We start from the raw sequence: 21,994 nt of genomic DNA, 5'->3' as shown, positions 1-21,994 counted from the left end.
GCTTCCCACCAATGGCGAATCCACGGAATAGCGGGAATTGAACGACGACGTCTGATATTGATGCAGGTTCCATGGATCGTAAGGACATTTCGGCTTTTCCAGAAAGCTCCCTCTTATGAGCAAATAACGCAAGTTATCAATTGTTCGGAATCCGAACCAATACAGATCTGCAAAGTCATATTCAATCTGATTGTCTGAACCATGAAGAATTTGGACCCCCAGCAGACTTTCAACTTGCGTGACGATCCTCGCTCCAATGCAGCCATGGAGCATCTCCTCATTCTCAAATAAGTCCAAAAAACACGCTTCAGTCCATCCACTGCCACGAGGATACTGGGTTATTAGTCTCAATGGAGGGGCGGTTTGAGTGATCATCTCAAATCAGATCAGCAATTCCTGTCTTTGATTCCTCCAGGAATGTTATCATGTCACAAATCAGATCGTGCTGGGCTCCACTGCCAGATACTCAATCGGTCCAGTCGCAACTCGCAAGTCACAACTGTTCTAAGAGCAGGGAGGTCAAACTCTTTTTCAGTCTACTGATTTTACCACCTTAGAATGATGCATTATTTGAATCCGCTACATAATCAAACCTATTAGGTGCGTGCGTGCTTCTCGTCAGTTTGTGGATCGCCGGTGCAAGTCATCTAAATCATGCCCACCCGGATCAGGAAGGAGAATGATACCCCAATGCCACTATATCGTTGGTTCTTGGGGATCCGTTTGTGAACCCCTTGGCTCCATCTGGTCATCTTGCGACGGTTCTGCAGTCTGCACCCTGTGCAATCGGTGACTATGAGATAGACTACATAAAACAATACACTTTGCCTCATTCGGTGGGCTGATCTTCTCTCTCTCTCTCTCGCAAGATCTTTATCTTCCTCCAGCCTGAGTACAGTGGAGATATTGGCTGCTGGTTTTCCTGGGGCTATACCCGGTCTCATTCTAATTGCTGCTCCTGCCATTCTTTTGATGAGGCGTACTAGATCTATTTGCATATTTAGACCTTACCATACGCACATCGAAGCACCAGTGTCCAATCCGACAACAGTTCACTTTTTCCATCGTTCTACCAACATTTGTCTTGATTTGTCTTTATTCGTCGCTCCTTACTTCACAACCCACTCATAATGGCTCTCACTTCTCGAGGAAAGAGCATGATAGCCATTGTGTCGACGCTGGTTGGACTGTCGGTAATCAGCGTCATACTACGTGTCGTTGCTCGAAAAAAAAGAAGAGTCAAGCTTGGCGCCGATGACTATCTTTGCTTCCTATCCATTGTTATGTTGATTGCCATGGAAATCGAATTGATCCTTTGTAAGTCCCCTTTCCTCCATGGATCCTGCATAATGCTGACCGTGCCACAGGGGTTGCTATCGGAGGAAACGGCCAGCATCAAGCGGACTTGGATATGCAAACCATGATGAACTTTAGCAAGGTATGTCGCACTTGCCCTGCTTTCTTGCCCTAACCCTTTTGCTCACTTGTCTATTGTAGATTTTCCTGGCCAACCAGTTCACATACTTCGTCCTATGTCCCGCCATCAAGATATCCATCATCTGCTTCTACCGTCGGCTGTTCAACACAAGGAGATTCCACCTCGTGACCCTTGCTCTCAGTTATCTGATTGCTGCCTGGGGAGCAGCCATCTTCCTTGCATGTGCTCTGCAGTGCCGTCCTCTCAGAGCCTACTGGGATCGAAGAATTGATGGCCATTGCTTCGATGGAAACGAGTTTTTCATTGTTAACCAGGCCTTTAACGTCGTCATGGACTTCGTCATCCTAGCCCTACCTGTCCCCATGATCTGGGGCCTGCAGAGAGCCTGGCAGGACAAACTCGCCTTGAACGGCGTTTTCGCTCTTGGTACGTTCGTCTGCTTCGCCAGTATCTACCGCATCGTCGTACTCTTCTGGATCAAGCCCTACGATACCACCTACACCGTCTACCAAGCCACTCTCTGGACGCACGTCGAGCCCTCCATTGGTCTGATCTGTTCTTGTCTACCCATCATCCGTGGCCTCTTCCCGAAGCTGAAATTGGCCGGTAGCCGCAAGACCACCATTCCTTACTACATCAACACTGATATCAGTGGCTCGCATTTTGCCAAGTCGAGCCCCAAGTCCCCTGCTTCTGCCTACTTCAAGATGGAGGAGGGTCATATCTCCCGCGCAACCACTGACACTGAGGTCCCGCCGGAGAATTACCTCAACCCCCACGAAATCACTGTTCGTACCGATATCAAGATCAGCCAGGACGCCGCGTCGCTCAAGTCTGCGACTTGAGGCTGTCTGCAATAGATTCACACAAACTCTACTCATCCGGAGAACCCCCCCACTTTCTTCAGCATCGACTGACAGACTGATCTTTCTGCCCAGTTGAGCGCCTGGCTGTTGAAAATCCCTCGCTAGCGGTTCAAACGACCGGGATCAACCCCCCCGAAAAAATGCGCTCCCGAGCGGCGAGGAGCCAAGGGAGAAGGTCTTAGCAAAGAATCAGCCCTGCACTGCGAACTGAGAACGATATAGTATCGACTCCTGTCGTTTCTGCACATCTGCTTTAGATTGGAGTGCTAAGCACTATCAGTCTCTTCCCTGCGCCAGCCATACACCGATGGTTGGGCGTTACAGATGATCAACTTAACATACATATGGACAAGTTTATCTCCTCATTCACTCACTTTTAACCATCCCACTGTCATTCGATAATACCGAGTCATTCTCTCCTGTTCCTTCCTTCATGTGACCAACACGCAATATGATATCAGCCATCGCCTACGTTCCTTTCACCCAGCCGTATAATATACCGAGGGACTAATACTCAGAATTCAAAATGTACTTTTATCCCTCAAGGGCGTTCATTGTCATCATACATCCGTAGAATTGTAGATAACATTCACTCGTTCATTCTTCATTAAATAGCGGCTCCTGCATCTCTCATCATCGCACCATCTGTCCGACTGCAAATTCCTATAGTCACAAGAGAAAGTTAGCCCAATCCCATCTACAGGAAAGAAGCGCACGTACCGGAAATGCGTCCGTGATACTCGCCGCCACCCGTTCCACATCCTCCGCGAGCCCCTGCACCCCCGCATCCCATTGCCTGATATGTCGTCCCGGGGCAGTCGCCGACCCCACCACACTCGAGTCAAAGTAGATCACGCCCGCGATCTGGTCAATGCTTCCATTCAACCGGCCCTGCTCGACCATGCGTGCCGCGTAAGCCTCCGCCTTCTCGCCCGCCGTCAGGTCCCCGCTCTCCGTAAGCCCCAGAATAGCGCCCAGTGCGTCAGTCGTGATGTTCTCGTACAGTTTACTGGCGGCGACAAGGTTGTGTTCGACCACAGCCTTGTCGAGCACCGTGGTGCCGTCCGCCGTTTGAGCGAGCTGGTGTGGAGCCAGCCGTTCAGAGAAGGCGGCGATCTCCGCGGGGTTCAGCAACCTGTCCAGGAACATCTTCTCAAGGATTCCGAATTCATCGACGGAGGTCGCACGGTCGTCCTTGTAAAGCGTAGCCAGGATCCGGGAGCGTTGCGGTCCTGCGGGGGCGAGGACGGCGCATCGAATTGCCGCAGCAAGCGCCTGTAGCCGATCGCTCTCATCAACTCCTGCGGCCAGACTGACGTTGAAGTATTCCTGGCTCGCGTCCAGGAACCGTCGTCGGGCATCGAGGATCCGCGCCTGAGACAACTTGAAGTGGAGCTTCAGCTCCTGGTCTTCGATCTTGCTGGGTAGGTTTTTGATCCTGTTCAGGAAGGCCTCCGCGCTGGTGGTATCGTCCTCTTCTAGGTATAATCGTACAATCCGAATCCATAACCGCACCTTGGCTGCGTCCGAGACAAGGCGCTGGGAACTGTCAATGTGGATACCCTGGAGCGCCCGCGCGGCGGCCGTGTAGTCCTCCTCTGACTCGTACGCATCGGCGAGGATTTCCCTGATCTGTGAGTCTTGCTCCTCGACGGAGGAAGAGCGCGATTGAAGAAGCGTCACTGCATGCTGGCCTACTTTGATCTGGGTTTCTGGTGAGAGTTTCTGGAGGACACCGATGAAGGAGTCGAGGAGCGGCCGCGCAGCTACAATGCTGATTTCTTCGCTGAGTACCGAGTCAATATAGTAAATCAGGTCCTGACCGAGCTCGTGTTCGGAGGATGTGGATACGATTTCGGAGAGGAGGTTGTTGTACTGCGGGAGCTTGTTCTGGGGATTGCTGGATGCCTCGATCTCCGCGAGAGCGGAGGTGATTCTCTGCGACGCCATGAGCCGGGTTCTCACTCGCGGGAGGTTGTAAATTCAATAAGATGGATATAAGAGATTTATGCTAAGCAATGGAGTATTGTTAAATGCAGCAGATGGCAAGAGCAGAATCGATGATCAGGTTGAAAGTGATGCTCGGCTGAACAAAGTGGAGGTGGAGGAAGCTCCGCTTATCGATAACGCCCTCTTGGCCATATGATCAACGATGATGCTTGGGACCCCAGCGCAATGGCGAGGATGGACACCAAGAAATGATCGACTGGGTACCTCTACTGGAAGATTTGACGTCCTAGAATAACGAGATCGATTACTTCAACAGTGTACTCCTCATACGTAGGGACTCAGATTTTCTGGGTGCAGTAGTCGACAGTAGATTTGCTCCCGTCATACGTCCTCTTGATACGAGGGTAGCCATATCCTGTATCTAGCATTGACAAGTCCCGTTGCATTTCCCTAAGCCCAAAAGCCACATTATAAGGGTGATAAGGATCAATAAAAGCTCAAGTCATGATTCGGCACGCATCACGCATGAGTATGAATATATGCCCCGCTTGTAGGTAGACACGCTCCGGGTTTCTAATATCCTTTAATGCAGTCTGTAGCACTAGGGAAAAACAGGCAGCAAATAGATAAGAAAGCCACTGGAGCGCACTGTCTCATTGATACTGAGATGTCGAAAGTGAAACATTCTAGAATCATCCGGTGCATTGCCATCGTTTCAGTGGCTATCTCAACTTGGACGAGAAGACATAATATCTTTCTCTACTGAGATACTTCATATTCTGAAGCCTTGACTAGCCTGGTCCCGCCTGAAGCTCCGAGCAGGAAGATATGCCCGATCCATCCGTGGCTTTGAGGAGTGAACAGCCCTGACGCAAGGAAACTGAAGACACCTAATTCCCGAGGGAAAAGAGAGCAGCAGGACCAGAGCAGCGGAAGTTCTGTCCCTTGGAGATCATGCAAAGCCCAACATCATTGCTGGAATGCCACAGTGCTGGTGTGGTGTTCAACATGGCGTCTTCATGCCTATCCTACCAACCATGACTGATCATTATTCTTCCAAATTTCAGATTTTCTGGAGAATTGAGACACCTTGGTGCAAAGCTATCCATATGGCGATGCCAAATATTCTGCAGTGTAGATATGCTGAAATGCTGATTGAGGTGTTTGTTTCTTTTAACACATCGACTGATTGTGGTTGAATGAAGTAACGCCACCGCCTTCGCGGACCCGCTCCTCGGTAGCTTTCTTACTCTCAGCGGCTGCATGGCAGAGAAGCTACAACATCACGTCACTTGAGACACCAATACCCCATCGAACCTTCAATAAGTTACACATTCAGCTCATCGTACACGGTCGCATGATTTTTTACTGCTAGGTCGAGGACTTTGAGAGACCTTCGTGCTTATTTGGGGAGGATTCCGCATCATGTTCGCTCAAGTCAAGCAGGAGCCAGACGCCCCGACGCCTTACATCAAACCGGACCCTGACAACAAAGACGCGGTTCTCGAGGATATCGACGAAGACATTTTTGACGATGATGGGGATTTGGACTTTACGAACGCCGCACAGAACGTGTGGCTGTCACGTATTCCCCGCACACTCTGGGAACATTGGGCGAGCCTCGACGACGATGAAGAGATTCAGATTGGAACAATGAGAATAGAGGGGAAACCGAACGATATCAAACGGGTAAGATTGAATAGATTCGGCACACCTGTCCGTATTGGCGCGATCCGGGTTCACTGATTCTATGCGCTCCTCAGGTCAGCTTGCGTATCAACGAACGAGAAGATAACCACGATATTCCTAAGGACTACATTCTGCAGCGCCAGACCATCGATACTGGAACTATAACATCACATGCAACACAAAACACATATTTATTCACAGAGAAGGATCTGCCCGGTCATGAGAACCGCATGGTGGTTTTTGGCGAAGCCCGGTCAGCGCTGTACGAAGCTATGAAGCGCGATGCGAGGAAAAAAGAGCGCAAGAAGAAATGGGAGCCCTACGTTAGAAAGACAATACCGAGTACGTACCCCCGATTCGGGTCACACCATAGGATCCAGCTGACTTTGGACAGAACAAACCGCTCTCGTGGGCGGTGTCAATGAGGAGTTCAACTGCCTTCCAGTCGAAAACGAGGAATTCCGACTGCTATCGGAAAAGAAGGCCCTCGAGGCTCTCAAACCGAAACGCGAGACTGTCTTCATTGACAAGGTGCCAGGCAAGCTTCTCCGTGCGAGAAATGCGCTGCCGGGAGACAAGGGTGCCTTCGTGGTAAGTCGACGATGCCTCCTTGGTTATTCATTTCTTCTTCGCCTTGTACTGATTCAAAATACAGCAAGCTGCGAAAACAGCCAAGGCGAAAACGCAAGAAAACAAGACCACCCGTATGCCCCAGAACGAGCTTTTGGATCTTATCTACCAGTGCTTCCGCGAATACAAGTATTGGCCATTTAAGACCCTCAAGGCGCGACTTCAACAGCCAGAGGCGTATCTCAAGCAGACTCTGGAGATGGTTGCGCACCTGGTCAAGTCCGGCGATTTTGCCATGACCTGGGAACTGAAACCCGAGGCGGTGGAAAGCACCTACGCGAATGCGATGTCCTACGGCAATGCGAAAGAGGAGCTTCCTCCCGGGACTGATTACAACTTTGACGAGGGCTCCGAAGAAGATGCCAATGCTTCCGGCATGGTTACAGATAACGATGAGATGCAATTTGAAACTGTTGTCTAGAAGGTGAATATCAATGTAGCATAAAGCAGGGTTCTGGCGTTGTTGGGTTTCTGGGTGACATGTAAAGGATGTTTGGAGTTATCTACCCAGGTTTCATATATCACTATTCAGAGATGTGAATAAACCAGATTGAGTTTACAGTATTTTACAAAATTAAAGGAATGCCTTCCACTCAATAACTATTCCATATTCTAAGGCTGCACTTTGAGTGAAGAAAGTGAAGCTTCGCATTTGACATAGTAGCTACTACTCACGTGACAAGATTACCGCCACAGATTGACCAGCTTCGGTCCTTCCATACTGAGAACAACAACACAGCTTCCTGCATCTATTTGTCTCATCTGCATAGTAGAGACACCAGTCTTCATTGAATGCGGACGACTAACTACGTTCACCCCTGATACAGCTAGGCCAACATGACAGAAGACCAGGAGTTGATGGCGAAGATCAGCCAGCTTGCTGGTGAGTTCTTCTCTTGCCATATAAATACCGCTCACAGAAGCACTTGTAGCTAATCCAAACCAGGCCAGATCAACAGACACAAGAACCAAACGCCTCAAGTCCAGGCAAATTCAAATAGCGAGCTTCACGCTGCTCCGTACGTATCGCGACACACACGGGCGCGTGCGGGGTGGGCGCCGTATCGCGGCCGACCTTATGGACGAGGACGTCCCGCAGCTCCCCATCGCCACCGTACCCTCGTCCTTAATAACGCGACGCCTAGCAACTCCGCCAGTCCAACACCAGGTCCGGCACACGAGAATGACACCAAGACTGACTCGCGATCGGCGACGCCGAACGGGTGGGTTGCGAAACGCGACCGCCACATGCAGCTGATCAACTCGGCCATATACGACAAGGAGGCGCAGGCAAGAGCAAAGGCTATGGAAGAGACTCGCAAGGCTAAGACCGCGAAAAAGACACGGGTTGAGCAGGCGAAAGTTCTTCGTTACGCACAGGGTTTCGGCAGACCATATGATGGCGGTTCTATCGCTCCTCAGGTCCCCGCCACTGCTCAACCGCAGGGCGGATATCTGGTCTATCTGAACGATATTCCTTTCCGAATCAGCAAAGGCGGCAGCAAGCTGGTTCGAGTATCTGGTGCGAACACTCTTGGACATAGCACGGTTGAAAGAATCGGCTTACAGTTTGTAGATGATCCGAATACTGCCAATATTACGCCAAAGAAAGTCACAGTTGCCGGCGTGGTTTTTGTCCGAAGCAAGAACGGCAATCTTCATCGTCTTGGGGCGGTTACTTCGAAAAGGTGCTGTTCTACGATGTCACTCTATATGAAGGATTGGAGACTCACAGTAATCACAGAAAGCCAGCAGCAGTCAGGAAGAAGAACGAGCTTTGCAAAAGATTTACCTCGACGGGTACCATAACTTCCCTCAAACCAGGCTTCGGCCTATGCCTATTCTTCCCTTACACATTTCTGCCCGCTATATCCTAGTCTTTGTCTTTCGCCTCCCTCGAGTGTTTGGTCAGAACTAACCTGCTCTTTCGATACTAGGTACCTGTGTCAAAGGCCCCTATTGTCCCTATATCCACGACCCAAACAAGGTTGCCATATGCAAAGATTTCCTACAGACTGGTACATGCAGCGCAGGTTTGGATTGCGACCTCTCCCATGAATCATCTCCCCACAGGTCCCCTGCCTGCGTGCATTTCCTCAGAAATCGTTGTTCGAATCCAGACTGCCGGTATTCCCATGTTCGGGTGACACCTGGCGCACCAGTCTGCAGAGCCTTTGCAACCTTAGGGTATTGTGAGAAGGGCGCTGAATGCGAGGAACGACATGTTCATGAATGCCCAGACTATGCCAACAGTGGCGTTTGCCACAAAAAGCGCTGTCGTCTGCCTCATGTTGACCGGGCTGGACAGATCCGGAAGAACACGTCCATCAAGTCAGAAGCTGCGGACGACGAAGAGTCTGATGAATCAAGCGAGGGAGAAGAGTATGACGCCATTGATTCTGATGATGTCGACTCGGACGCGCTTGAGGATGAACCGGAATTTGTTGAAGGAGCTGACAGCGGCGATCCGACGCTCTTCCAGCAGGAGGACTTCATCCGCGTCTAGACTGTATATGCTAACACTCACTTGCACATACGCGCAAGCCACTTCGTAAATGGAGACTCGGTGATTCTCACTGAGGGTGTCACGGACGACGTGACCGACATCATCACCTTGACCAACGTAATAGTTGTTCGACCATGTCTTTCATCTTATGCGTTACGCAGCGTCTTGTTTAGCGGGGGAGGAGGAAGGATGATACCCATAGTGTGCTGGATGGAATTTTTCATGCTTCAGAATTGGGTTGGTTTGGCTGCATTTGCTTTTTGAAATTGCTTTCCGAGTCTGCGTCGGTAGGGTTATTCGATATTCTTATGAGTAGATAGCAACAATGAACTGCATTGTTATTGTTTAATGACTTGTCGCGGTTCTCTACTTTCCCTCCTTGTCATGATAATATTCGGAATCCGCTCATGGTAGACTCGCTTATTGCTATCTCCACGCTCTTCCCTAATCCTGGGGAACTGGCTACTACCCATCCGACTGGAATACCATGCAAAGAAATGAGTCACAGCAGCAGCAGGAGCAGCAACAAAGACCGTAGTCACCGTACTATCTACTACTACTACTACTACTACTACTAAGGTCTCCCTAATCCTCACTAGTCTAGGCAGTACGTCAGGTACCCAAGTGTGGACTCTGGAAGAAACGACAGACATCCGATGGAAATCATGGAAGTAAATCCGACTGCCCCACTCATGCGGATCCCCCCCCTCCTCCTCCTCCTCCCTCCTCTAACTATGCAATCCGCAACAATAATGCAGGGCGCTGACAGCATCACCGTTGGCAGTTGGCACTTCCCCGTGGAAGCGCACTGGCCAAAACAAGTCCAGTACCTTATCGCCCCTGAAACAGACACACTTCAAACGTTCTTGGCCTATTTGGGGAGTTGAGATGTGATGTGAGGCGAGGGACTTGCGTCACAGCATCCAGCAAAAAGTCGGTATCTTTGCTCTCTTCGGTCTGTATGGCATGCGGACCGGACCGGGGTACTGGAGGTGGATTATCCTGTACGGGGGGGGAGGTTTATGCTACGGTGAAGACGAGAATCGGAGGTGCTGTGCCTGATGATCCCATGGCCCATAGTCGTAGTCTGTTGAGCACCCGCCTAGTTGAGTGCCTTGCGTTGTGATGCTGGGGGGGGCATCTGGTCTGGGAGCGTTTTCATCCCCACACCGATGTTTTTATTCTTCCTGTGAAGGTGTATGTCTGCGTTTTGTGTTTGCGTCTGCGTCTGCGTCTGGGAGTATGGCAGGTGTCGGTTTGAGGTCTTGGTGGTCCTACTAACATCGGGGGTCTGATGGGTTGCTTCTATGCTGGCTCTTGGGGGATGGAGGGATGGTAGCTTACCGCTGAGGATATTGATGCTGTTCTAAAGTGGTGGAGGGAAACTTCTGTCATGCCTCTAGACGTAGAGCAGGGTGACAATCGGCATCCTTTCGGTAGATGATGCTGTAGAAGCTGGTTGTAGATGTCTATGCTAGACGTGAGGTCGGATGGCTCAAGTCTGCCAAACGGTGTCGTTGAAGCCTTCTGGCTAGACTTTTCTTTGATCTCATAGAGAATTAATGCTTAGAGACGTCTAAGCTCCTCAGCATCCCTGTCTGCTTTTTCCCTCGGTAATATGCTTAATCGCTGCTCTGTAACTGTCAAACTGATCTGCTCTAGGTTGGCCGTTTGACGGGGGGGATCTGGGTGAACCTCGAAATCGGAATCTCGTAGTAACCACCCATAGCCATGAGTCATATCTCCTGAAAATAGCAGATACTGCACAGTCGGTACTTTTACAAAAAGAAATCCAATAGGTGAATAACCACGTAGCCTGAGTTGCGTGCATCCGATTAGTCCAACATCCCACTCCTTCCTGTACCTAAGTAGCATTGCAAGCAAGACAACTAACACTGGACATCAGATCATTCCGAGGTATTGTCATAACAAGACTCCATCACGACAGAATACTACCTGGTCTAGAGGAAATGACAATTTTCGTCAAAAGATATCAAATACAAAGAAAAAAAAAAACTCCATCGCAATTTCAGGCTCTCCACTGCGTCTCCTTCTCGCTTTACAATTGGGTCAAGCGCGCTTGTACACCGCCAGAAAGGCAAATCTCCGCCAGCGTCATCAACCGGCTCCCAAGAAAGGAAAATCGCCATGCTCTCCGGACAGGCCTATGCTTGTGATAGATGCGAGAAGAGATGGAGACCCGATGGGCTCTGGGAATGCTGAATTGCACGTGTGTTTCAGGGGCTGGTATGAAACTCACCTGGTTCTCGGCGAATGGCTGGATTAATCGAGTGGATATATGCTTCGATTTGCATGTCAAGGAGGCGATGGTGAGATGTCTAGCTCAATCAGGAATGAATCTCATATTCTCCATTTGGAACTGGAACCTGATTGCTGAGTGTCTGAAGCGAGTGGGCCTCAATGGCGGTATTCTGAGGGTGTGCTATTGCTGACAGCATGCCAGGAAGTCCTCGGCGATGATTGAAGGGTATCTTTAGCTCTTCGCCTCTTGCAATTTAAAGATAGAGTCATGAGGTGTTGCATCACGGCTCCAAGTCCTATTTCATCGGAATTGTTGTTGCGATTGCTCGCACGAAGATTGGAGAAGCGTGGCACAATCATAGAGAATGATGGTGGTGGCCGGCGGTAGCGATCTAATGGAGTAGCAAGCGAACCATCGCGTCACTTGATCGCAAGTAGAGTGTATATCAGTGCCGGGCCAAACTGCTAGTATCATGTCTGCTTCCTGAAGCAGCAACCGACGTCGCCGTGCTTCCTCATTCGGAAACCAAATCGACGACAATTCTTCGAGAAGAGTGAGTCATACTTGCTGTATTGGGGGCTGTGGGGTCTCTCTCTTTGTTTCATCTTTTGGCTCTGGGAATAGAGACGTGCCATGTTGCCATGCTGGATGCCAATAGGCCGGCAGCCAGGTTGATGGAATAGGGTTGCTGGCAGAAAGTGGGCCTCAACACCGCTACCCGTGCACGTTTCCTGGATGTCAGTGCTAGGTGGATGTAGATCGGCCCAGTTCGTGGCGCTGGGAGAATATCTGGTGAGGCGAGCATTCAGGACACGATGCTGTTGTCCCTTTTGTTCTCTTTTTCTTTCGGCCGATGCCAGTGTTGGATCACCATTCGGAAACCAACAAGTCAGCCAGGGGGGGGGGGGGTTATGGGGTGCATGTACGGGATTTGTTGCTCCATCAAGAATACCGAACTGTCGATAGAGACGGTTAATGGTAGATACGATTAGGTGGTAACACGAGCCTATGCCAGCGACGAAGGTACAGTAGTGCAATCCCCTGATACCGATCCTCAGGTGCAGCGGGATCTGCAGGACATACAGATGGGTATACTTGCAACTCCGTAGCGGGTAAAAGGTGGTCACCCTGCTTTGCAGGAAGGTAGATACGGCGCAATTATTAGGATTGACATGAGAAAGCATGGTAATTGGTATTCGCCTACGACCGAGGTCAGCCAAGTGGTCCAGGAAACGAGGGGAAGATAACACTTCGACCCAAGCTCGCCTTGTCTCTCTGCATGAGAACCAGATTGACGGAAGCCGACTCGATACCTTTGGCTGCTCCAAGAAGGTCCTCCCTACCTAGGAGACTGGCAATATGAATCTTCCGAGCTCCGCGCAGCAAGGCAGTGATGCCTTATTCGAGTTTAGAGCTCAAAACCGGATAAAAGTATATTACTCTCCAGTCGCAATAATTCTGGGCTAGTGTTCCAATATGCTAATGGGGTTTAGAGCGGGTTGGTTGAAGAGTCACCTGCTCACGATGGTCAGACAGTAAGGGAGCTCCAGGGGAGTGTCCCGGCGGCCAGGCAAACTAATAAGGGGAGAGATGGAAAGCAGGCAAAAAAAAGAAAATAAACGCCATCACACATTGCCAAGTTGATTATGCAGCATGCACAAAAGCAATGCGATTGATCATGATTGTAATGTCTGTGCTGCCTGCTGCCAGTAGCAGATCGAATCCGATCTTGTCTGTGCTCTTCTCGTGCATCCGTGCTGCTTCCGCAGCAGTATGGACATCCTAACAGTCCTCCACTTGAGTCTATGTACTGCACCCACTAGATACTACTGTGGTTAGTAAGTAGTAAATAAAGACTTACAGAGAGAAGAGGGGATCTATCATCCACTGCTAACCACAAATGAGCAACAGGACTCACAGGAGGCCTTTGCTGGTGGATCTTCCCCGCGGGCCGGCCCTACTGTTCCAGAACTGGGAAGGTCAGTTACGCGGTCACTCTGTTCTGTGTACAGAATAGAATAGTGAAGTTGCCAGTAACATCTGTATCGCAGTTTTTGAGAGACAAAGACAGTTGACTGGAGGTGGATGGAAGTTGATCCTGAGGCCGGTGCTTCTGATCGAGAATTGAGGGTCTACCCAAAGCCTTGATGAGGAAGTTCCCAGGATGGTTCAGTATACACTGTAGGTTTATTCCGCCAAGTCCGTGAGGATGTCACACTACTTGATGAACAAATGATTGGCCCTGACGCTCTGAAATGGTTGAAGCATGATATCTTAGGTAGACTCTGTTTTGTATGACAATCTGACCATCTGATCACAGGTCAGTGATCACTGATCGGTGCCTCTTTTCCAGGATCAGTCCCACGTCCGCCGTGGTAAGAGAAGGTAATCGTAATGTAAAATAGAAGGGAGTCCTCCATTCACAATCGACTCTAACTTGATTATGGGAGTGGTGGGCCGTGAAATACAAATACAGGGAACGCACAGACAGTCCACTACCTTTACTCTTTGGGCATCATTAGGGACCTCAGGGCCGAGAACCCTAAGGTGGAAGCGTTTCCTAGAATACTGGCTGATGGTCTAAAGTCCTGCAAGTGCTAGAGGGGGGATTCTTCACAAAGGCTGTAACAGGGTGCAATGATATTGTACCTACCTTGATGAGCTGGTGGGATCTGGTTGAGCAGTTGGTTCCTACCACACGGTATGATGGTTCCATGGTCCCTACCTAGGTACTGGGCAGGGGGGGTTGAGGCGAGACGAGTCTTCCATGACTCTTGAGGGGAAACCCGGCGGTTTTTCTCTATGTACTTTGTATCGGGTACTGTAATCCGTACAGCTGATATTCCCGTACCCAAGGTATCATGGAAGTACCTATCTACCTATCGATAAACAAAGATGGGGCCATCTATCCGCAGTCCAGTACCATGGTGCAATGGATGTCATGAAGTTTCAGAATTCAGTGCTGTTCTCTCGATGATGAAATCGGTATGTCAATGAACATCGCATATGGTCTCGGTAAGAGAGTATGTGAGCTGTATGTACAAGCATAGGCAGGTAGAGGTACATCAGTCATTATTATTAGATACGTACCTACAGAGGAAATATAGATGTATTGGATGTACTGCTCGGTTATGGTGGGGCGATTGATCCGTATTGATACCTTACCATGTTTTTCTTTTCTCTCAAACATGGTACGACCATTGAAACCATCGATAGGATATCACTATGTAGGTAGATAGAATGTACTACAGGTCTGGAATCTGGATGTCTTCAGCTATTCCCTTTTTTTTTATCATAATTATCTTGGTTCATAAAAAAAATAAATAAATATAAAAAAAAATAAAAATAAAAATAAAGACAAAAGCACGTTCAGCAAAACAGTCATGATGGAACGCTCAATCTCGAGTAGGAATAGCCCCCCAAGACCTGATTATTCATCCCATCGCACTGAGGATTTCCTCTCTGCCATCTGCACGTCTGCCCAAAATGCGCACGAAGCATCCAATGACCGCATCTCGTTAAACTCGGGAACGGCCAGAAATCGATCTCCCTTGTCTTAGACTTTTTCCCGTTGACCGCCGGATTTTCTTGGAGGTGATTTCTCTATGGGCGAGACGATTGTATGAGACCAGAGGAAAGGCTCCATAGTCCATACCCATAGTCCATAGCCCATAGCCCATACTCCATACTCCATAGTCCCGGAGTCCTCTCTGTAGTATCTAGTGCTAGTAGTAGTAGTAAGGCAGAAGTGAGTGGGATTGTTTAGTGGGCATTCCATTTGGGATTTGGGATTTTCTGGAATTATTTTGCATGCCCTATTCCTGTGATTAAATTTCTTGAAACTACCACTAGATGATACTGCTGCTGCTGCTGCTGCTACTGCTGCTACTACTACGACTAGTCTTGCTTTGGGTAGAATCTGATATTGTTGATTTTGATCCTATTAAAGTCTCATTCAAAAAGTGTATCATGGTCGACATCGTCAGGTTACTCATCATCAGGAAGATATCTATATGACTTCCCCCTCCCTCATCGCTTGTCCTTGTCTCTCATCAACAACAACATCATCATCAACAAACTAGCTTCAACGTCTCAGGTTGTCCAAGAGCTTCTTCCTCTTCTTCTTTTATCATCTATCTATATCATTATCCTCCCATCCCATCCCATCCCATCCACTATCCTCCTTACTATACGTCCTCTCTCTCTCTCTCTCCCCACCTACTTACGGCTACCTACTACTACATATACGCTTGCTTCACCTGTTCATCCTCTTCGATTATCCTCTCTATCTACTTCTCTTCTGGTACCCTCTGGTTACACTTGATCCTCTTACTTCAACATACCATCTCTTGTCTCATCTTCTTGTCCTCTTATTATCATCCAACGCCCCGCTTGACCTGTTTTATTTTACACACCGCCTCTTGATTGCTCTCGATCTTCACATCTACTCCATCCTCAAACTTTGCTATACGCACAGATTTCGCAGTCATGGCGAGATATTCTCAACCTTCTTTTGATTTTTACCAACAACCCACATCCACTCTCGAGACAAAATCCTCATATCCGGAAGAAGACGAGATGAGTGTATTAGATGACAAGATCCTGGACTCAACCTCTCCCGAGCTGTCTTCCATTCCCGATCACCGCCGTACTTCATATGATCATGCGCCAGAGGCTTTTTCGCATCGGGATTCCGTCTGGTCTGAGTTCTCGCACCCTGTCTCCAGCAACCAGTCCCGTCACAACTCCCAAGTTGGCCATGGCCTCTATGATTCCAATCCCACTTTCATGCCAGTGGATGGCGTCCATCCTGCTTCAGCTTACGGTCATCATGCGCCCTGGTCCCTGTCGAGAGACTCTGGCTCATGTACCCCGACTGCCATGTACGAGCAATTTCACCCGGACCTGGAGCACAGCTCATCTGCACCCTTCTCCGGCGGGGCCGTGGGTCCAGTAAGCGCCATCAACATTGCGTCCATGTCCTACCGGCCTGGCATGACCTTTGCGCCCCCGGGTGCAATTGCAATGTCTCCGCAGTCCAGTCAGGGCTGGATGCCGGCGTCTACGGACATGCCTGACGCCATGTCGCGTCCCACCAAGAGCCCGACCTACCGCAATAGCTCGCCTCTGAGTATCCGACGGGATGGGATCCGGAAGAAGAACGCTCGCTTCGAAATTCCTGCTGAGCGGACATTGAGCAACATTGATCACCTCATCAGTCAATCCACGAACGAGGAGGAGATCAAGGAATTAAAGCAACAGAAACGCCTGCTGAGAAACCGTCAAGCTGCGTAAGTAGTCGCCTAGGGAATCTTCTCATCCTGCTCCTCTTCTCCTCTCAGCTGGCTAACATCATAATGTCATTTTTAGTTTGGACTCGCGTCAACGGAAGAAGCTGCACACCGAGAAGCTCGAGGAGGAAAAGAAACATTTCACCCAAATGATCAACGATCTCGAGGAAGCGCTGCAGAACATGAAGCTGCGCGAGTCTGAGCTCCTTCGTGAGAAGAGCGAGTGGATAGCTGCTCAACAGCAGATCAACCAGTACATCGAGGGCCTACACATGGATAAGGACGAGGTGATCCGGGTGCACACCTTGGAAACGGCTGAACTCCGGAAGAAGAACAACATCCTCAAGGAGACCGTGGAGAAACTGGAGAGGCAGGTGAAATCGTCCGCCGCCTCCAATCTCAGCACAGACTTCTCCGACTTTGAGAGCCTGACCATGGACAACTCCTGGGAAGACTTTACTATGACGAACGGCCTGCCCCTCGATCCCGAGTCTGCTCCTGCCAGCTCGATGCAGTCATCCGCTATGGTGTTGCCCACAAATGACCGGGCTGCCGAAAAGAACGCTGCCACCGCCGACTATCCTTTCAGCTGGAATGCTTTCTACATGTGTCTGCTCGTTGGTGCCTTCATTGCGTCCAACAACTCAGCGCTCTCTGCTCGTGCTATCCCCCAGCTGTCAGAGGACTATCGTAATGAATCTGCCAATGTCCTCAAGGCTGTTCTGGCTGCCTCGCCACCAGAGCTTGCGCAGATGACGAACCAACCCGTGGTGGCCTCCGCATCGGCTGGCCCTATGCCAACGACCATCACAGGGTCGGAGATGGCCCAAATGACCTCCGGCGCTGCTCATCCGTCCAACCTTGACGAACTCCACAACACCCTCGCGATGCCGACCAAAGAGCAAGAACAGGAGCAAGTCTTTTCGCTGAACGCTGAACAGTACAATGCCTTGACGACGTTCGACGAGACCAATGTCGACTACAAGTCTCAGCCTTCGAATTTGCAGCAGGCCTTGGCTGCCATGCGGAACAATGCCGCTCAGAACAAGCTTCCCAACAAGGCCTCATCTGATGTCTATACCAGATCGCTGATGTGGGATCGAGTTCCTGAGAAGGTGATCCGGGATTTCCAGCGCATGGTCCAGGAGTACGGCGCTTCTCCCGTCAAGGAAGAGCAATCCGGCTTTGCTCAGTCCTGAGTAGCACATCTGATAGCTCGCTCCTCACCGCATTCTCTAGACACTACGTGTCCATTTTCGTCTTCTCACCAAACTTGAACCGCAAGGTCATTTCATCCAGCTTGCTTGACTTTTCACCAAAGCAGATTGATCAGCTGTTTGTTTCTGCCACTTCACTTCTCGCCTCTCTCGGCATTTTCTTTTTTCTGCTTCTTCCAGAACTTTCAAACCAGTACGAGACACGACTTTCAACCAGCTTAAGCCAGACTTTAGCCGTATACATGCATAGACAACCTATCAACTCTTCTTCGACTGGATATATTCTACAAAACTAGCTCTCATTTGACGTGATCTGACGAAATTAGCGATTCTTGTGATTTGCGCGGTCTTCGGGTTTCATCGGCGTACTTGCGATTCATCTTCGTCATGCATTGGGCTTGGGAACGATTCTCACGAACGATCAAGACACTGCATCTGTGTATTCTTTTTCTCTTTTTCTCTTTTATCTCTGTTATTTTTCTCCTCATCTGTCTCTCAGCAGGGTTGACACAGTTGACTTAAGCGGGTTTTACCAATTCTCAAACGAACATACGGCACAACAGGACAGAGAGAACCTTTGTCGAGCAATCGACAGAAACTGCAATTCTACGTTTGTATTCGGGCTTATTTTTGTTTTCTATCTCGTTTGGTTCTTGGATCTTTCCATTGCATAGGTGTGGACATGATTGAGCGAAGGGCGGTCATTCTGTTTACGACTGTTATGATATGATGTATATGACTGAAGCGTGTTTTACTTTATCTCCTCGATGTTTTCTTCCACGTCTGCTTTTTTGAACAGTCTGGCTGCAATTACGATGTGGCCGTTTGAGCGGTTTTTCTTGTTTCTCTCCTTCTTCTGCTTTGGTTGCCAGCTGTCTTCTCGACAAGGCTGGATTTTCTACGATCCTTCTTGCTCAAGACCAGGGTCATCTCACCTGGTCTTGACCTTCTTACCTTCTTTTGTCTGACAGGGTCGCATAAGGATTACTTATGGACCCGGCATTTGGGCCCTGGCTCGGACCCGTCCACTCTTTATGACGAATTTACTTTGTTGAACGTGATGTGGAATGTGATATGTGTGGATTGGATGTCTATGATAATGTATATAATGATGCTGGACAGTGGTGGCCATGAAACACTGTCCACTATCTCCATGAAAACGACACGAACCGAACTGGGTTACGATGGCATTTGCCCTTCATCTCCTCTTCATAAGCAGTAATCATTCATAAGTCGACACACCTGGAGTATAGATATCCGTCCCTCATCTAACAAAGAAATCACCCATGTCCTTATGCGTATAGTTAGCCCCGAAGAAACCTCAGGCAGCCACAGAAATAAACACACGAATCCCCCTCGCTCTCCCCGAACAAATAGAACCACCCAAGTGACAGCACCACCCCACCAACCCACACAAGCCACTCAGAAAAAAAAAATAATAATCATAATCAAAAGAACCAAAAGCCACACAGCTGAACCCAACGGCAAAGGCAACGGCAACAGGTACATGCATACACAGATAGTGAGCAGCCAGAGATTGGGTTGCAGTACAAAAGATGAGGCTGCATTGGGTCTTCACGCCCGTTTCCCGGTTCCACCCACTCAGATGGCGTCAACGGATAAGGTGAGTGAGAGGGTGCAGGTAGGATAGGTAGGTAGGTAGATTGTAGGTAGACTAGCAGTTCGAGAGTACCCGTAGTCCTGTAGGCTGTAGCCATACCCGTGCCCGTGCCCGTGCTCGTGCTCGTGCACCCCCATGGCGCTATGCATGATGCAGGGTGGGTATATGCGTCGGTTAGGCAGCCCTATAACATACCTCCTGTGGTCTGTGGTCTGTACAAGCAGGCGGGGGGGGGGGGCTGGATGGAACTACGGATGATGAGATGTTGATCCAGGCCTTTGGCTTTGACAGAAAGGGCGGGCTGTGTTGATTCTTCGTCAGAATTAGAGGAGGGTTTCTTCCTTTTGTTTTTGATTTTTTATTCTATTTCGAGTTGTATTTTTCTTTCCAGATCCTGTGGTCCTGGATGTCAGCCTGATCTGATGGGTTCCTGTGTCTGGGAGGGTGTGGGCGTCAATGTGGTTGGCTGCGGCTGGACGGCGGCTCGCATGGCGCAGTTTGCTAGAGAGGCCGTGAGGGCCTATCGCTTCAACCGCGGCTGACTGATGTGGAACAAAGCAGTAGTACTCCGTTGCATGGTTTGTAAGGAGATAACAGATTTCATCATGCCTTGAGAAGCGATGGTTGGAGGGGAAATGGGGGTTTGAGGGTGGTATATAGGTGGAGGGAAAAGAGCCAGGAAGGAAGCAATTTCCAAACATACCATGAGTTTCCCACTAATTTGTTTCCTTTATCTTCAGCCAAGCGGTAGTATTTGGCCGCTTTGAACTAGATATCGAAAGAGCTGGGGTCAATAACGTCCTTCAAAGAGCGTTCAAAAGTACAATAGGCCGTACGGCAATCATGGCAAGCATGGATGCCCGAAAGATGAATGACTCGAGTTGTAGATGAGGATGAATATGGAAGCACAAGGCTGTTCTGTAGCAAGGCAGAACTGGACAGTGACGTACCTTGTCCTTTTTACCTCCAAAGCCCTCTAGATAGCACCATGCGGCCTCGTTCATCGCATCCGTGTCGCCTAGATTCGCCGCCGTCTCGAAGTACTGTCGGGCCGCTACCGGGTCTTTTTTGACACCCCAGCCATTACGATAGCAGTTTCCCAGTTCGAAGATGGCTAGTACTAGCTCTCCTTTCGCAGCACCACCTTTCTTCATCCCGGCCTGTAGAGCTTCTGACTCTATTGAAGCAGAGTTTGCGGCGGCAGCAGAGAGGTATGTCACGGCCTGGTTCGGGTTTGGCGGGCATCCCCATCCATGTCTGTGAAGTAGTCAGAATCAAACAACTCTCAACAACAAGTAGTTCCATCAAGTTGGTTAAGGGGTTTGTGGAAGACAGTATCATACCTCAGCGCGAGTCCGTATAGCACTTGACTCAGCGCATTGTTCGCACCATTTGGATCCGCCAGCTGGCGGAACATGTCTGTCGATTTCTCCAGCTCTAGAGCAGGACAAGAAGAGTAAGTAAGTTATCGAAGAACTTGTCAAAAGTGAAGTTCCTACCACCAGCTTCATGAAGACGGATTGCTTCTTGTATATTGACCTAAGACCAGCATTAGACACTGATAGCCCGACCACCAACAGCTTCAGCAGGTCATGAAACTCACATCGCCTTGCGGATCATTGATCCGACTATGACTTGAGCTTCTTGACCGTCCTTCTTCGACGCTTCTTGTACCAAGCGCACCAGGCGAAGCATGGGCCGAGTGTGCAGAAGATCCAGACAACGGGCTCTGCTGCGCCAGAATTGTCGCTCTCTTCTCCCACTGCGCCTCACGCTCCTGCTCGTCGCCTTTGTCATCGCTGATCTGCGGAAGGTCCGCGGGGATAATGGTTGAGTTCGCGCTGGTACTCCGCGACCCGCGATCGCGGCCTAGTAGATGCGACAGCCGTCGCTCTCCGTGCGGTCGAGTCGGCGAGGCCGGCTCCGAGGCATCGGACGGCGACCATGAGCGACTGAATATGTTCAGAGATCTCCTGTGCGTAGAGGAAGACGGCCGCGCGGGGTCTAGAAATTCCGCTTGGTTCTGTGCGCGATGGGCGATATTCTCATCGCCTTCATAGCTTGGTGGGGTGATGAGCTGGTGGGACAGCGTATCGGATCGGATGAATTTGATTTCGGGGACAGGGCTTGAGGATGCATTTGGCGCATACTGGCTTTCTGCCTCGTTGATCCTGTCCTTCTTGTGAAGGATGTCGCGCAGAGGCATCTTGATGCTTCCGGTGGCTTATCGCAGAGAGGGTCTTTGCGGGGTGGATATTCGGCACTCCTTACCGAGGTGTTATTTGTGTGCTTTTCGACAGAGATCCAGAAACTGGTAGTCCGACGACTAGGATGAAGTTCGCGCGATATAACTCTCTGCGTTATTTTCGTATAGATACTCGCCGTCATCCAGATCTCAGCCTTGTCATGGGAGGTGATACGAGGCTGGGGAAGGAGAGTGGCTGTGTTGCCGTTATCCTTTGGTTTGACCCAGCATCATCGCATCCTATGGTATAATAATAATACTCCCTGTTATTGTTGTGC

General features: G+C 49.7%; 7 protein-coding genes across 7 annotated transcripts, besides 7 other annotated features; 5 read left to right on the top strand and 2 right to left on the bottom strand.

The window, feature by feature from the left end:
• Positions 1–1,130: 1,130 nt before the first annotated feature.
• ACLA_058930 (uncharacterized protein) lies at positions 1,131–2,283 on the top strand (the record flags this gene model as incomplete). Its single annotated transcript, XM_001276656.1, has 3 exons — positions 1,131–1,317; positions 1,368–1,438; positions 1,498–2,283. The coding sequence occupies 3 exons, from the start codon at positions 1,131–1,133 to the stop codon at positions 2,281–2,283; spliced, it is 1,044 nt and encodes a 347-aa protein (XP_001276657.1).
• A 690-nt stretch (positions 2,284–2,973) lies between these two features.
• Positions 2,974–4,254, bottom strand: ACLA_058920 (putative COP9 signalosome subunit 4 (CsnD); the record flags this gene model as incomplete). Its single annotated transcript, XM_001276655.1, has 1 exon — positions 2,974–4,254. The coding sequence occupies one exon, from the start codon at positions 4,252–4,254 to the stop codon at positions 2,974–2,976; it is 1,281 nt and encodes a 426-aa protein (XP_001276656.1).
• A 1,425-nt stretch (positions 4,255–5,679) lies between these two features.
• Positions 5,680–6,994, top strand: ACLA_058910 (transcription factor IIF subunit TFG2; the record flags this gene model as incomplete). Its single annotated transcript, XM_001276654.1, has 4 exons — positions 5,680–5,943; positions 6,018–6,285; positions 6,338–6,534; positions 6,599–6,994. 4 exons carry the CDS (start codon positions 5,680–5,682, stop codon positions 6,992–6,994), a joined length of 1,125 nt encoding a protein of 374 aa, XP_001276655.1.
• Positions 6,995–7,410: 416 nt separating this feature from the next.
• ACLA_058900 (CCCH zinc finger protein) lies at positions 7,411–9,079 on the top strand (the record flags this gene model as incomplete). The annotated part of the gene is made up of 5 exons (XM_001276653.1): positions 7,411–7,456; positions 7,520–8,095; positions 8,150–8,261; positions 8,318–8,373; positions 8,511–9,079. 5 exons carry the CDS (start codon positions 7,411–7,413, stop codon positions 9,077–9,079), a joined length of 1,359 nt encoding a protein of 452 aa, XP_001276654.1.
• Positions 9,080–9,623: 544 nt separating this feature from the next.
• Positions 9,624–9,656: a microsatellite.
• Positions 9,625–9,656: a microsatellite.
• Positions 9,657–13,020: 3,364 nt separating this feature from the next.
• On the top strand, positions 13,021–13,470 carry ACLA_058890 (uncharacterized protein; the record flags this gene model as incomplete). The annotated part of the gene is made up of 4 exons (XM_001276652.1): positions 13,021–13,113; positions 13,166–13,180; positions 13,254–13,321; positions 13,365–13,470. The coding sequence occupies 4 exons, from the start codon at positions 13,021–13,023 to the stop codon at positions 13,468–13,470; spliced, it is 282 nt and encodes a 93-aa protein (XP_001276653.1).
• A 1,183-nt stretch (positions 13,471–14,653) lies between these two features.
• Positions 14,654–14,698: a microsatellite.
• Positions 14,699–14,983: 285 nt separating this feature from the next.
• Positions 14,984–15,037: a microsatellite.
• Positions 14,986–15,037: a microsatellite.
• A 163-nt stretch (positions 15,038–15,200) lies between these two features.
• Positions 15,201–15,235: a microsatellite.
• A 258-nt stretch (positions 15,236–15,493) lies between these two features.
• Positions 15,494–15,516: a microsatellite.
• A 314-nt stretch (positions 15,517–15,830) lies between these two features.
• On the top strand, positions 15,831–17,832 carry ACLA_058880 (putative bZIP transcription factor; the record flags this gene model as incomplete). The annotated part of the gene is made up of 2 exons (XM_001276651.1): positions 15,831–16,633; positions 16,713–17,832. 2 exons carry the CDS (start codon positions 15,831–15,833, stop codon positions 17,830–17,832), a joined length of 1,923 nt encoding a protein of 640 aa, XP_001276652.1.
• Positions 17,833–19,834: 2,002 nt separating this feature from the next.
• ACLA_058870 (tetratricopeptide repeat protein) lies at positions 19,835–21,677 on the bottom strand (the record flags this gene model as incomplete). Its single annotated transcript, XM_001276650.1, has 6 exons — positions 19,835–19,865; positions 20,175–20,239; positions 20,422–20,728; positions 20,815–20,908; positions 20,971–21,010; positions 21,075–21,677. The coding sequence occupies 6 exons, from the start codon at positions 21,675–21,677 to the stop codon at positions 19,835–19,837; spliced, it is 1,140 nt and encodes a 379-aa protein (XP_001276651.1).
• Between the last annotated feature and the right edge of the window lie 317 nt (positions 21,678–21,994).

This window comes from Aspergillus clavatus, genomic scaffold, assembly GCF_000002715.2.
Source record: "Aspergillus clavatus NRRL 1 1099423829736 genomic scaffold, whole genome shotgun sequence".
In the NCBI taxonomy this organism is placed as follows: Eukaryota; Fungi; Ascomycota; class Eurotiomycetes; order Eurotiales; family Aspergillaceae; genus Aspergillus; species Aspergillus clavatus.
Note: the sequence above shows the minus strand (reverse complement) of the source record. Positions and strands in the feature narration are given on the sequence as shown.